The sequence below is a fragment of the Danaus plexippus genome, chromosome 14, assembly GCF_018135715.1.
Source record: "Danaus plexippus chromosome 14, MEX_DaPlex, whole genome shotgun sequence".
Taxonomy (NCBI): domain Eukaryota; kingdom Metazoa; phylum Arthropoda; class Insecta; order Lepidoptera; family Nymphalidae; genus Danaus; species Danaus plexippus.
Genome location: NC_083546.1, coordinates 1,129,574 through 1,146,570, shown reverse-complemented (window position 1 = coordinate 1,146,570; position 16,997 = coordinate 1,129,574). Strand labels below are relative to the sequence as shown.

Sequence of the window (16,997 nt, the reverse complement as noted above, 5' to 3'; positions counted from 1 at the left end):
CTGAAAAATATTATTTTTATTTCAATTCATGAATATATTTCCAAAGTCTTCTTATTTGAAGTATTCGGTGCATGGATGAGATTTACACAATGCTAGCAGTGTTTCGTAAGTTTTAAACTCAAACCCAGAGCCTTAATAGAACTGTACAATACAAATATTAATAATAGTTATTCTGATATTTAATAAATAATAATATATAAACTGAATTATTTAAATGATATTAATATTTTCGGATTACTATGCCTATTTTATTATTTTCATAAACTCATACTCACACTTACTTAATAAGTAAATCATTGCATAAATTTTGCTATAATTTCTTTATAATCATAGAAAAAAATTCAAGATGGTTACATGATAAAGGAATATCATAAGGAATTTTAAGGAATTCTTACATCATTACTATAGCATTTTAATGAAAAAATTCCGCCCTCACTTCAACGTCTTTAATATTCACAGCCTGTTGGTATTAAATTCAAAACAAGTCAAGTGTATTTTAAAACAACCGACGCAAAGCGACTGCTCTGCTTTAAAAGAATTTCGTACATTTTATTAATTTTATATTCAAATAAATACTGCAATATTATTTATCGTGATAATGGCAGTGTAATAAAACCTTATAATTTTTATTTTGACACAAAGCTTAATTGATTTATATTGATAAATTGAATTGAAATACAGAAATAGTACACAATTAAATATAGATAAAGTCAAGATTTATTCCGAATTTTTATAGAAGAACATATTTTTTACCAAAAATATCCCGCGGAATTAAATACATGTACAGATCGGAACGGTTGAGGCACGTAGCAAATTTACGCTCTCCGATTCTGTACCGATTACCAAAGGCTCCAATCACAGAACACAGGGCAGGCGACAATCGTATTTTGTTTCGATAGTCCCGTGATAAGCCCGGGCGATGTTTACATTGAGATTAATTTATTATCTTAAACAGTTTTTAACAAAAAAAAAATCAAATTTTCATTTTATTCAATTTAGATTTTCCTATCCAAATAAAAACTATTTCTTTGTCACTATAAATTTTTATAATAGTTAAAATAAGATATTTCGGTCTTAGAAATTAAAATTTGACAGCAGGTCTCTGCTGGCTCAGAATCCCTATCCCACGTTTTAATTAAGAGAATAAAACACAAAATATATTTCACCATTCAAACTCTCTCGAACTTTTAATTAACTGATTTTCTTTGAAATTTCCTTTTAATATAGAAATAAATATTTAAATACTAAATTACATTAAAATGTTTATATTCAATGTTTTAGACTGGAATTGGTACCAATCTTAATAATAAATTTCTAATCGCTTCCAATTTAGTTAATTTTAAAAAGGTTTTATTTTTTGTTTCTCTTACATGAAAACCTAAATTTATTCATAGTTATATTTGGGCCTTCTTTTTGTCTAAATAGTTTAAGGTTGTATATCAATTTGCTTAATGGCTCGTAACAGCACCTGGTGAATGATATTTTTGTCATTAACCTTAGACGGTCGACGCACTGAACGAGAGACTATCTAGAACAAAAAGAATTTGCCTAAGTGCTTAAAAATTTTAGAAATGCTATAACTTTCTACGATAAAAAAAAATGTAGTATAGTTACATTTACTAAGACATTTATTGTTTTATATTAAAGAAATATTACACAGTAATTATATTGGAAGGAGCAAATAATACATGGTAGGTTATTATTTTGTTTAGCCTCACTATCAAATAATATTATTAGAAATCGCATTCAATTTGTAGTTAATTGTATGACAAATTTATTGACATCCGTTTATTTGTTAAACCTTCTAATAAATAGCTTGATTTAATTAATTCCCTTGATAAATTTAGTTTCATTATAATAAGTGTAATATTTTTTTTAAATATTAATTGTCACGTCTCAAAGAAATATCTAGACTGAGTTTATTTTCCCAAAAGTCTCTTACTAACTAGCTAAGTCATTTACTAAATACTCGTAATAATTGAATCGATATATATTCATACTTACTTAGTTTCAAACACAATCTTTCGAGTCTTTGATTATTAAGTTAAAAAAATTTAACCTGCCTGAAAAAAATTTTTTTTTTTACGTCAAAAATTTATTTAAATTTTAATATCGCATAGAACATAACTTGAAAGCGTATCGAGTAATATCAAGGAATATAAGGAATTTTATTCCATCAATGGGAATCGTTCCAGAAATTTATACGGGATAGGATTGTGACGCCGCTTCATTAATTTACTGAGGGTCGGGGATTGCTCTTATTAAAGTACAATGGTCAGTATGACGAGTGAATTCCTACTGAAATATAAAAGTATTTATATTTAATTTATTTACAATGAAATTTCATATGAATATTTTTCCTTTTATCGAGTTAAAAAAAAAACGAGTCATAATTATTAATACTATGGTATGTGTTTCAGCACTCGTGAATATTAGTGCTTAGGTCTTGAAATAAACTAATACAATGAAAAGGAACTTTCTACAGTATAAATTTAAATCGATCCAATTCGCATCGATTATTCTAAAAAAAATTAATTTCACGAAGTAACTGATTTCACCCATGAATAAACCTTTCCCTCCAAAATTGGGGGCTGATGTCAATTTGCATGTTCTACACGAAGCCTTCAGAACTCCTTGATTGCTAAATGAGATAAAGAAATCCCGATTATCAGATACATTTTTTTGCACGTTCATTCTGTTTCATCTTTTTTTTTCATAATAAAATTATTCCAGCTCACTATTTCTGTGTTACTAAGTGAAAGGTTCTGGAAATTAATATAAAACCAAAAAGAAAAACTTCAATCTGGATTCCTTTTCGATAAATGTTCTTTTAAAATAAAATTGAAAAAATGTTTGCACTGAATTTTTCAAAAGGAAATCTGATTGCTTGCTCTCAAGGGACGAGGCTGGAGCCTTGTTACACCGAAGTATTCTTAAGATTTTCTATTTTGGAATAGTAAATATTATGTCATTATTATCCGTATGGAATAGTAGGTATTTTCACCTTTTTCTGGGACCATAAAGAACAAAATCTACAAAAAATACAAAAATTTGCCACCCATTGTTTGATCTTTTTAAAAATGTTTTTGTAAAATAAATACGGCGCTGAATATAAATAAAATATATTAAATTGGAACATGCACCATTATATAGTTATAATTATTAACATTAAATGTTCTTACAATTCTAATACTAAGCTATTTGTAAAACGTCAGAAGTCTGGCGTTACAGGAACCGTAGCGGCGGAAGTGAGGCTGCAACGCTTCCTCCTTTAGCGCAAACTTGATCAGTATATAGAAATTGCAACAAAATTAGATAGAACCATCTAATTGACTGGTAATTTTCAATATTCAAGCGGAAAAGTAATGTCGCTGGTAACAAATTGAGAGTATTTTTCTATCAATTGTATAGTATTTCTGTGTAGTAGAAAGATCGTGATAATGTGTAGTATTTTTTCATAGCCAGCATTTCTTAAAATAGCTTATAGGCTTATATACCGCTCAACGCGAATTATAAAACAGACATTGCTCGTATTAAAATCACATGTTTAATAATCTATCAATCCCATTCTTATAATGAGAATATCCTAAAACGACAAATACAAAACTTATTAGAAGTTGTCATTAAAACATTCATTAAGACCCCCAACGGATGGCAGCTTCCGTTACAGAAATAAACTGACGTTCATTCGTTAAACGCAGAGACAACGATCGTTACTATATATGGTATTGTAGGCGTGGGCTTTTAACGTGTGCGTCAATATGGAAACATAAAAAAAGACTTCGGTATGTGATAAGCTTTAAAACAAATATATCAATTACACCGAAATAGAATACTCATATAACCAAGATTTATATCCAGAACCATAAATAATCTTAAATATAAATATTTCAACGTCGGTTAAGAGTTAAAGGGCGGCACGTGGTTATCTCACCAGATGTTAGCATAATAATGAAATAAGGTCTTTCACCTTTCAGTTTAAGCCACCGATCGTCTCTAACTTCACTCGGTTGAAGTATCATTATATAAAAATTACATTTCCATATTTATTTAAAAACCATTTATGTGAAGTTATTATGTATTAAATGTTACCTAAATATATATGGATCGTACTAACAAAATCAATGTAGAATAATAACTCGGTTCTCTAAAACTTATATAAAGCACAAAATGTAATTACACTAATCCAAAGGAACGTTCCGATAGAGAAAAATAATCCTAATATTTTGTACCGAGGCCACATGCTGAACAAATAAAATAGTTATTTCTTCCGATGCAAGTTGCAACCTAAAGCCAAGAGTGTGGCATTGTGTAACAAAAGAAAGTTCTAAAAAGGATTGCCAGTCGCCGACAACTGACAGTTTTGCAGTAAGTCGTGTGCCAATAGAAATAAACGCCTATTACATATCAGCACATAATTGATAACAATCAGTCATATAAGAATGGTGACAAATTATTACCAATACATTTTTATTATACGAACAAATCAAGTCTTACGAGATATTAAATACCGGCTTATGAATTTTTCTTATTCAACCGAAATGATAGAACTCTCTCATCGTATTATATAAAATAAACATATAATAAGTCCATATATTTCATTTGTTTTATAAATACGTTATTGCTATCAACAGCTATCGTAACACGTTATAGGAACCTTAAGTTTTCCCCACTCAATAATCCTTCTATAACAAAGCAGTTTGACAGATGGGGATTTTCTTTTATTGCTTTTTTTTGCTCATTTATCGAATGTGTTTTCCGTCCGAAATTTCAAGTTGTATCTGCGGAAAGAAATATTTCGTATAACAAATTTAATTTTAACGGAATTAATATGGAATGTATAAATTTTTAAATGCTATAAATTGAAAGATGTTTCAACCTTCTATTTAAAGCAGAAAACGTTCAGATATCAATTCTGTAGTAATTATTTTTGTATATAGTTAAATTTAATCAAAGTTACTTATAAATAATTTACTATAATCGTTGCCATTACTAAATGCAATATATAACAAAAACGAGAACGGATATTTTTTATAAATTTTTGATTTGAAGTAAATATGAGAAGCAAAGGATTAAATGGAAAAATAAACAGCTATTTGGTAGCTCTAATATTCATTTTGCCAATCGGATGAAACCACCCAAAAATCTGCTAAAAGAAATCAACCGATTATCCAAAAGCTCGTCTCTCCAATTTTCCGAGTGATTTTCCACCACGGAGCTTGATTTTTCCGCATCAAAGGAAGTTGATTTTTAATGTTATTTGTTCGTACAGCAAGGAAATTATGCGAAGAAGGCTGTGCGCGTGACGAAGGAGCTGACTTTGGTATTACTAAACTGAATGATTTCAAACACCCCTACTATAATAACTATTTTTATTCAACAGTAACAGATTCGCTGAATATTAGAAGAAAAATATAGGAACAGCGTGTTATTTGACTTTTCTTACAAAAATTTGAATAAAACTCTCTTACCTACTTATATTTATCACTATCAAAGAAGAATACTAGTTCCTTGTAATTTTTTTTGCAGATGTTCAAGCAATGTGAGATTAATTACTTTGTTTTGAAGGTCAGTACAATCAATCGAAGAGCATTTCACGATCGAGAGTTCATGGTAAAGTTTGGCTTGAAGATGGTTCTCATAGACGAATTATATCGACACACACTAAGCCGTTTTTCAATTCAACTAAACAAACACAAACTTTACTGTGCGTTTACTTACGACATTTTAATTTTTTTTTTAAACTTACTCGTGAAAGTTTTAGATCTCATTATTTTAATTTATGTTCTCAACCCTTAGATATGATTCCATATCCGAAACTAAGACACAAATCATATTGTTTTATCTATGAGAAGTGAAAATCCCTTGAAAAAATATTCTTTTACAATCTTATTTCATTTTCTTTGGTCGTCCTTATATGTCATTTATGAAGACAAAAAAAATATAGTAAAAAATATTGCACTAATATGTTGTTTAATATCTTTCCTTATTATTAACTAAGATATTTTAAATACAAAACTTTATAATAAGCAACTTAATTCCTATGACTTTTTTTAAAGTTAATAAAAAGAATTGGAGCGAGTTTCTTGTACCTATCTCATCACAATCTAAAACAAATTCGGATTTAACGTATCTCAGAAAATGGTTTCAAAGTGTTTGCTAAATTGATTTATAAGCCTGTAACTGTAAGTTTCTTAAATCAAAGCTGTATTTTAAATATTAAACTAAAGATCCAAGCAATTTCTAATTTAAAGAACTAGTGTTATATGTAATTCATCCCCTTAAAACAACAACGCCACCCTTTAACCATCAAAATGAAAACATTATTTCAACAAATGGAACCATGGAATGGAGGACTCAAGAATTCAGACACTGAATGGGAAAGGGAATGTTCCCAAAATCTTACCGGCTTCTTGGAATGTTATACGAGAAATTTGCATTCCTTTGTACGTAAATTTAAAGCAATATACGCCTGTTGTAGGCATTTGTATTTTCTGGTTTATGTCAAACAAAAAGTAAACTAATGTTAATACAACTTATATAAATCTTTTTTTCCGCGCTGTAAATTAACAGCTATGTTTAAAAAGCCTCTTCGTCGAGAATAATAAATGTTGAGTGTAGTTACATTAAGAAATATGCGCGTTGCAATAATATTTCATATCCTGATTTATTCTCGTTTAGCTAAAAGCTTGGAATTGGAAAGGCGTTCTAACGACAGTATATGTATGTGATTTTTACTTTAAAAAAAGCAATTCCGAGAATATTTTATCACCTTCATATTAAGTAACATAAACGACGAATGTTATAACATAATAGTATTTTTTAGATTTTTTTTTTTATTATTAATTGTAACAAAAATCTAATTTGAACAAATTATATAGACAATAAAGGAGGTACATCTTTCGAAACCGAGTCGTAGTCGAAATCGGATTGTAATATTGATGATATTCCTTATGTAGAGGTAAGGGCTGATGAATAATAAAGACGCTCTTAACGCCTTCGAGAAAACGCGTCGGGCGAATTTTAATGAAACGGTGTCTTGAGGCGACGAGTTGGGAATATCATATTCTGTTCATTCAGACGATTTTTTTTTTGCTGTATTCGATTTAAAGTAAAGAATAATAATATTATTATACTGACGAAATTCCCACAATATTGGGGATTATCAGTTCATTTTGCTACCAACTCACCGTTGCTTGTGTATAAATAAAATTGCTCTTATTAAAGCGACGGTACATTTTGGAACAATATAAAAGTTATATCTTGTGTGCAATGGTGTATTTTTTATTTCCTTTTAATTTTCTATAATTACACGCACACTTGGAGACTTTTATTAGTCAGTAAACGTTAAAAAGGCACAGCTAATCTTCTTGGCCGTAAATGGCCAAAGTGGTCTAAAGGAATTGCGAATATCTTGCTAACCTTTCTGATCTAAGAAGAAAGATAGTCTCTACTCTTAAGAACAATATCAGAAGTGAGAAATATAATTCAATCAAAATAGCGTTGTTACTAGTGCGATAGTTCAAAGGAGAACGTTCAACGATGTAGAGGCGTTAGAATATACGAATACAGATAGAATAAACATCCCCTTGGAGGTAAAAAGTTTGCAGATTCGCTGTCAGTAGGATTCGCCTAATACTAATTGCCCTAAGTAAAGTGAATGTTAGTGCTGTTGGTATACCTTCTAAATATCTGTTCATGGTAGAGCAAAACAGATGAAAAGAATAATAAGATCTGTCTTTATTTGGAGCATACGAAAATTATCATAGGTACAAACCGTGTTAAAAAACCAATTCCTGTAGATATTAGAAATTTTCTCTAGTGATGATTTTTATGAAGTCAAAAGAGAAAAAACACAAACACCACACAAAGAGACATCGTTGGATTGTGCAATACACTTTACAGTAGAGGAAGGAAATGTTAATCCTGGCAACTTCTTATAGGAAGCCACTAGAATTTATTAATAAATTCACAGATGTATCCACATATATGGAAACCAAGTCGATATAGTCCTTTTTTGAGGTCACTCAAAAATTATTAAATAATTCCTCGTTTAAATTAGATAACTTTCATCGACGAAAATAGGAACTGAGAAAAGAATATAATTTAAAAGAAATTGATAAAAGGAATCTCCATAGTTATAAAACATTTAGAAAAAAAAAAAACCGTTTATTAGTCTAGAGAGACTAAGATAATATTAAGTTTTAACGTCCGATTGAATCCCTTGTTAATGTAAGACTAAATCCTCTCTTCTAATCATACTCAGACTGCCAATCACAATTGCGTGAGATTTAGTAGGATTTAGCTTTACTCCATAATATTTGTTGTACATTTCATGTACTAGCACTACTAATTTCTGAAAAAAATCTATTAAGGTCTGAAACCTTGGCTGAAGAATATTTGGACATTAAATGTATGAATATAAAAGGGAGGAGAAATACATTTATGATAAATAAAAACATACTCACCTTCACTGCAAAATGTTTAGAAGCTGTCCTTATTCTACATAACCAAAATTATCCGGAATGTCAAACTTGTCTCTATCTAATATGTTTCTGAGCCAGTAGATATTTCTAAAGATAGTAGTTTCTTTTAGACTCAACACAAATATTTACCTAGATATTATGAACGCGCAACATATTTAAAAATTATGGAGGAACGCCGGGGAAATATTGTTCGTTGCTCAGACGCTCTTCACCTACAAGTATATATAAACTAAAATTATTATTAATGACGTCACACCAAATGTAAGATTATATTTATTTTCTATTTTCTCTACACTTAATAAAGCTATTAAATCGTCAACATTTAAGATTACTTTCATAACAACAACTGCATGTAATTTATAAATTTAATTAAATTTAATAACAGTTATATGCTAACGTGAATTCCTACTCAGAAATATGTTGCTAACAGCTGTGATGTTAACTGAAATTTGAGGAATCTAATAGCGAGACCAGTAATATTATTAATATTATACAAAATTGTACATCGTATATGTCATTTATTTGAAGCAACAACTTTTTAAATTTTTTTTTTCGAATAAGTATATAACTAACTAATTAGCCATCAAAGATTAGGTAATATGAAATTTAAATTCAGACGATTATTTTTCCTTTTCTTCTCAGCGGACTTTTATAATACAAACAAGAAAAGTGACATGTGTAAAAAGCTTTAAAGACATGTTACATATAAAAAAACAAATTTTTGATTACAAATCAATCAAAATATCAGATTTCAATGAGAAAATTATTTTAATAATTATAATGGCCTGTACCATAAAAGCGGTAAAATAAAAATTCTTATATAATAGCAAAAGTTCATTGTACTGTAACAATTAACGCAACACGATTAGCGATATACAGTCAGCTCAATTTCAATTACCAATATCATTGTTCAATTGTATGAAGCTTATGACAGCGGTGTAGCCTTACATAAACTACACATGTTGTGTGAAATATTACCGGATTGCTATGACAGATCGATTATTGACAGAACAAATGAATGCGCGAATCGAAATCAAGAGACAAATTATTAAGTGAAAAAAAAATTAAGGTATAATTTGTAATTATATTACAAAAGATAAAAAAGATTTTATAGGTGATAGAGCCTAGCTGTGGTCAAGTTGCTACTTGCTAGCTTGAACATGGGCTGATTCGTCCGGGTAAGGGCCACCCTCTCGCAGAAGATCGGCGTGAAGTAGTCTGTAAAGGTTACATTTCTTTCGATGAATGAGAGAGACAGTTGTCCTTCCCTGTTTCAACCCTTTCCTGCTCTCATCCTATTCCCACTTTTTCCTTTCTCCACAATCAAGGCTGGGAACGCATCCGCAACTTTTCTATTGTTGCAGTTGTCCATGGACGACGGTGACTTCTTCCCATCAAGTAAGCCGTATGCTCATTTGCCACCTTTCACATATAAAAAAATAAATAAAAATAAACTCATATTTTTTACGAATGACCGTCGAAATCAAATATACTTCACTACCAAACTATTAAAAAAGCTCTCTACTAAAATTGGTCAATAACACTTTAACTCAATTCTTTGGTCTATCTATATCTTATTACAGTTGGTCGGTTGATCGGTTGGATACAGCTTCAGCTGGCTTACAGTATATATTCACATTCATTGATCGTAATTTGTTTTAAGTCTAAACGTTCCAAAAATCAATTTAGAAATATGAACATCTTATCTGATTCGTAATAGACAAAACTAATAATAACTACAATAATAAAAACATTTCATTTTTTACATCCGTCTCCCTTTGTACTTTCCCCAAAACGTCGACCCTCGTTATGTGAGCAATCAAATTCGGTAATGCATTTCAGACAATCGTTAGACGCTAGGACGATCAAAGCGCACGTCATCAAACGACTGAATAATTGCTCCCATTGATGTAATACGCCGGTATTACTTATTCAAAACGATCTCAACCAGAGGGCAAAGATTGAATTCCAATGATACTACATCTCTTAAAGGAATTAAAATTATACGTGGATTATATACTCATTTCAGGAAGAAAATGTTTTACTAAAATGATGAAAACGTTCTACTAAAACTAATTTTGTTATCTATTTTTATCAACGATACTACATTTGAATACTTCGTTTTATACGTCTTTGGTTTGATGAACCCCCGAGTCTGAGAAGCCGTGTTGACACTTGTAAATTATACTTTACGGTAGAAATTCCTATAAATTAAATACAACAAACCAAATAATGAAGTAAGCCCCCAAAACTTTTGGGGTAACCTCTGACTTATTGTAGAACATAAATTACACCAAGTTTTGACAATAAATTCTACGAAGTTGATTTCCAGATGTATGGAAACGGAAGAGCCGAACAGTTCTTAGTCTTTGATAATTAAATATTATATTATCAACTAATAATTTAAATAAGAAGATTTGTATATTATACAAGGTATAAAAAATAACACATTTGTATTAAATTATGTGAAGAATGACTAGAAGAATGCAATATCTCATGAGCAATCATAAAATAAGCCACATCCGACCAGGTCAATTAAGTTTTTGCCAAAAAAAAAAACCTTCTACGAATAAGGAAGACTCCTTAGTCTTGATTCGTAGAAGGTTTTTTTGCTAAAGAAGCAGAAGTTACAGTGCGCTTTACTTGCATCTATATTTTCGTTAATATTTAATTAGGACAAATAAATTCTAACGCAAGCATGCGGTAAAGATGAAAATAATACGCCGAACAATTCCTACCCATCTGAAGTAAATCTGCAAATATTCTAAAGGAAGCAATCCCACAGCAGGATGAATATTATAAAAAATAATTTTTTGATGTTTGTAATTCTGCTGTTTTTTACAAATTTACTTTGGCAGAATATACAGCACACGTTTTTTCATTGATGATGGCAACTAGTGAACTAAACTGAATTTCGATGAAAATTTAAAAAAAAAGTTGATCCTATACATACAATACTGCTCTCGACCATATCCAGATAACATTAAATCTATGTAATTAAGCCAACAATCGACAAAGCCGAAGCGTGAACTCGGAGGCGTAAATCTAACTTCCGTGTGCAAAATAAATATGGGGATTAAAAGATTTCGATATGTATGACCTACATTTAGTATAAAAAAATATACAACTTTTTATTTCAACTAAATTCATATTTCGGAGAACTCTTAAACAATGAACTTATCAGACAATGGTAATGGAAAAACAAATATTCGATATTTTTATATCTCTCGATTATAACTCGTTCCAAATGGATATATAGTTATATTATAAAACAAATTCAATATTCCAACCACTTGGGTGTAAATCTATAAGTTATTAGCGTCGGGGTAACCATTTTAAACCTTTCCAAACATTTGTCCCTTTTACATGGCTGGGCGAGCTCAACTGAGCTAGTTTTAAAACTATTGTTCCGCGCAATGAACTGCAAAACTTTTGAATGTCCCTGATAATCGTCACGTACGCTGAAGTTTTAACGTGTTCCAACAATATTTATCCATAGGAAATAAATTTGAATTGCATCCAATGCAGATGTTTTTTATCAGTTGCTTGCATAAAGCTTGTTGGGGTTATATCTATAGAATATTAACAACAATAGTATATTATATACATCTATAGCAAGCAGATTTTACGGTTGTATGTATCTACAATAGTTTCATCATTTTTTGGCCGACCGGTACACATCAAATATACATGACAAATAAGCGCAAGGAAAAATTTACTATAAGAATTTCATTCCATCTTATAAAGTAATGGGATGTGTTCGTTATATCTTATCTAGCTAGACGTTTGTCTCAAACACGAGTTCTTTAAAATTTTGAATTTATAAAAAACAGAAAAGATAAAAAATAAAATGCTTTACCCAGCCCAATTACTAAAAATCAACGCTTCACATTCAAAATTCATTGCAAATATACGTCACCAGTTTATAAATTTCGGAAAATGGGATTTTAATTCGTTGATAGCATGTTGACGATGCAAAACTGGGTTTGAGCCCTAGCTTTGCAGCACAGTATACATTTTATAAGAATAATTTTTAAATCATATTTTGTAAGCATAATTTTATAATCCTGATTACTATACAGTTTACGCAACGTAGTATTATAATGTAGACTCTAGTTAAACAAAGAAAATATTGCGCACGGGTTAAACTTAGACATTTTAAGACAAGACTCTTATTACAAGTTTTAATCTTTATTCTATATACGGAGGTTTTTGGGTTTTTCATTGGTAAACTCACTTCGACAGTATCACGTGCGAAAATGTGTGCATCGGAACCTTGAACGATCTGCCTAGTGTGAAAATGCAAACTTGGTATAATGGTGCATATCGTTGCTACCTTTTATATTGTACAATTCTTAAAGAAGTTAGAAGTCTAATGACATTTAAATTATAAAAAAATCGCTTAAAATGAAGTTCAATCTCGATGCTATAAGGAGGTATGTTTATTAAATACATTAAACGTTTTAAAAGCTGTTTCGACAACAGAGTTAAGCCTTAAAAGTATTAAAGTCGTAAACGGCCCAACTCTACTGGAACGCCAGAATTTTCGTATAACAGCAATTAAAGAACTTTGCACACTAGACATAATAGTGCTGGTATCATTATAACAATACCTGACTTCAACTGTTTTGCTCCTTTACTTCGCTAGTTAATTTTTACGAGTCGTGCAACTAGTTTTGGGTTGCAAAGTCCATTTTGAAACTTTTTTTAAATTCAAATATAAAATCTAATGCAAAGATATTTATCGATTTTATTATTTTTGAAATATTTTTTAACCTACATTTAATAATCGATGTTATCATTTTTTAAATATTTTAATATATCAAAACGAGCGCAGTCGGAACAAAAGTTAGTGAAGAAATACCAGCAATAATAATAAGACTGTCATCCATTTTGACGAAATGTCCACAGAATTTCCATATCCTGTCCAAGCGATCCTATTCTAACAGCAAAGGGTGCGGACCACACTCACTTCCTTCGTAATTTCCGTTTCTCTCTTCATAATATAATTTTACATGTGGAGTAGACAAACATGTGCTCATCAATCGTAGCGATAGACGAGATGTTGATGAATTTACCAACAGACGCCATATTTTAACTTATAGTTATACAATCTTTAAATTATCCTATACTATGTAACTCAATTGATTATAATCAATATAATTATATGCAAATAAAATGAAAGAAAAATATAAAATAACAAAATTTTGACAATTTTACACATACGTATATATATATGCGATATTACCATTTTTGTACTTTGTAAATAACAATATCAGAAGAGAAAACCTTAATCTTTATTCAACATGATAAACCTATTTTATTTATATATATGTTTATTATATATATAGTGTTACTGGCCACGAAATATATGTATTGAAGTTTATTATTACTAAAAGCGCCATCTATTAGAGAAACGTGAAACAACCCAACCGTGAAGATAACACTAAGAAAGCGTATTATCGTGATTCGTTGGGAACAAATACACAAGGTGGCGTTAGGGGCAAAACTTAAATAAATGTTGTTACTAGTTTTTTAAAGTATGCTTTTATTGTTTCAGATATCTTCACCACATGGCTCGAACGAACGAATAATTCCATAAGTAGTCAATATTAAGTTCCTAGCTAGGATAAGATAGTATAAAATGTACAGCTCAAACGAATTCCTGCACAGCGCAGGCGTGAGTCGTCACATGCAAGCAACTGGTGAAACGCCGACCCAGAAGACGAGCATGAAACGACGTTCGTGTGAAGTGCCTTTAGGTGACATTTCTTCTAACAATTTCAAGGTGTCCCTTGGTGATATAACGAACGATGGTCCAAACTACGATTGTAGGTCGCTGCGATCCACCAAATCTGAAGACACACGATCGCTTAGATCTTATAGGCCCATCGATAGTCGTAGTGTAAAGAACTTTAGATCGTCTTTGGCTGATATTACATCCTATTCTCTATCTCGTCCACCGAGCTACGATCAGTTATCCCGTAGATCTGTGGTGGAAGGTAACGATGGGATAACATCGAGTATTGAAGGTGTGCTCTGGTCGGATGAAGAGGAAAATGAGTACTTCTATCAAGAAAACATCACTACCGCATGGAATCAAGGTAAGTCACTAATTGCAAGATATTTTAGAAATACTTTACAAACTTCCTTAAGGTTTGGCTTGCAGAGATCAAAATATTAATTGCAACGAATAAAATTCTCATTTATCAAAACAAATTGCACGTAATCTTTCAAATTCAAAGTTACCGACTTGTTAATCACAAAGTTATATGTTATCATACATATCAACAATCCACCGACTTTCTAAACTTAATCTCGTAATTTATTTGTAATTTAGCAATCTGTTTTTAACTTGCCCTTAATTATAATTCTATACCCGTGAGCAATACAAAAAGAAACCGAATAAAGAGCGGAAGTGCATAAATATTTCGAGTTCTTGGTAATTTCTTTGCATGTCATGCAACAAATATGCTGCCTTATCCGCAGACAGCGTTAATTGAAGGTTTGAAAGGCACACAAACGTTATAAAGTAAAGATTTTCAATATTGAATCCCTAGTATTGTTTATTCTGGAAGAATACATCAAATAAAGAGTGATATGCCTTTTATACTCCCCTCGAAGGTTATTAAAACGGTTCATGAATGTTTTTTTCGTAACAACACCATTCGTTTTATTTCAGTTCATCAATACTCAATGTAAAGACATTATTCAATGCACTATACATCTTGATTCAATAGCCACTTCATACAACTGATTGAATCCAGTAATAACTTTGATGTGAATGGTCTAGCCGTCTGCTTTCTCTAGTCTATCCTAGAAACTGTTTTCTATTTGTGATTGGTACAAAATTAATATCGTTTATTATGAACTGTTCATTTAATATTTTGACGTAGCTTGTGATTTTTTTTTATTTTAGAGAACCAAACAACGCCCTGAATAAAAGCTATCATCAAAAAAATTTACGATCCCAACAAAAAAAAATTATTAACAATATGTAAGGAATTTAAAATTAATGAAGAAACTCATTCAAAATTAATGATTTCATAAATGTAGAGCTATTGTCAAATGCGACATAAGAATTAGGACATACTGAAATAAAAACAACAAATAAATTCAACTCCGGATCGAGATTTAATAACGCAATTACAATACAAGTAGTACATTAACGTTTAGAAAAAACTAAGATAATTGATACTCAGAACAAACCGAGCAATGACTAGTAAAGATCGCAATAAAAACTAGCACGAATTTTATCGCGACGCATTTATCCACAACAGTGGCATTAGAAAAACTATTTGGAGCAGACCTTACTAGATACACTTATAGTTAAATTAATTAATATTGTAGCAACAAATACTCAGACAACTGCTCATATTAGAATTGGTGTTGAAAGAGGGAAAGTATGAACAGAATGCTCAACTATACCATAATTCGCTTGATATTGTTAGTTGTAGAAATATACACCGTATGAACTACCTATAATGAGATAACATCTTTATCTTAACAGTTGAAATATTTAATGAGTTTGAATCGAGTTTCATTAGTAATTAAGCTGGAAATCTAATTGAGGCGCGTCCTTTCCTGTCTGACAGATAAATCCGTTGTCACTCTAGTATAATTGACACGTCTACAATTCTATACAGGTAATTGAAATGATTGAGAATTAATTCGTTTTTACACCGATATTAATCTATTAAACGGTTATTTTTTTTTTAATTAATTGGATTAATATCATTTGCCTTTATTTGTATTAAATTGATTCAGTAACATCAAATGAAAGCTCCATATCTTTTCGACAATAAAATAAAATAATGAATTATACAACGAATCGCATGACCTTATCCTTAATAAATAACAGTTAAAAGCTGAAATAAATGTTGAAATTATGTTAAAAAGTATAAACAGAAAAAAATATATAATTAAGAATGAAGTGCCATTAATCGTTCTTAATTTTAATGTATTCGGTACTTTAGAGCTTTCAAAGATAAGTACGATTCGGTGCTTATTAATGATTTAAATTCAAAGGAACTTAAAACAAATGCAGCTTTCCGTGAGTTTTGACAAACACAGACCACACTTTAGGCGGGCACGTTTGTTATAAAGAAAATAATAATCGAGTTGATATTCCACTTGCATATTGTTATCCGAACTTGAATCAATTAAGCCACTGATGAAAACTCAAGCACCATTAGTACGCTGTGCCATACTAATGATACCATGGTACTGAACCCAGATCTCATTACCAGATATGGAAAATCAACCCAACTATCCTTCACTAAGTTGATAAACGCTTATTTCTTCCTCTAATTTCTTATCATTACGACTCTTATTGCAACTATTTCATCACTTTTAAAATTTTATTACACGATTTAATTTCCGCATCCTCTTTTTGTCTTCGGTCAAGAAAACACACGTTAGGCCTCCATTCTTTCGTTGAAGATCTTCCTCGCAAGCGGACGAAAGGATACGCTTCTTCTTCCTCAGCAACAGATTGGAAGAGTTATAATT

General features: G+C 30.6%; 1 protein-coding gene across 1 annotated transcript in view; it reads left to right on the top strand.

The window, feature by feature from the left end:
- The window catches only part of LOC133319183 (uncharacterized), a 32,384-nt gene extending 16,489 nt beyond the window's left edge, over positions 1 to 15,895 (top strand). Inside the window, exons 2-3 of the mRNA XM_061522643.1 lie at positions 14,047 to 14,590; positions 15,837 to 15,895. Of these exons, the coding sequence (XP_061378627.1) occupies positions 14,131 to 14,590; positions 15,837 to 15,895 (519 nt within the window). The 5' untranslated portion in view covers positions 14,047 to 14,130. The remainder of the gene's footprint in view (positions 1 to 14,046; positions 14,591 to 15,836) is intronic.
- Positions 15,896 to 16,997: the final 1,102 nt, after the last annotated feature.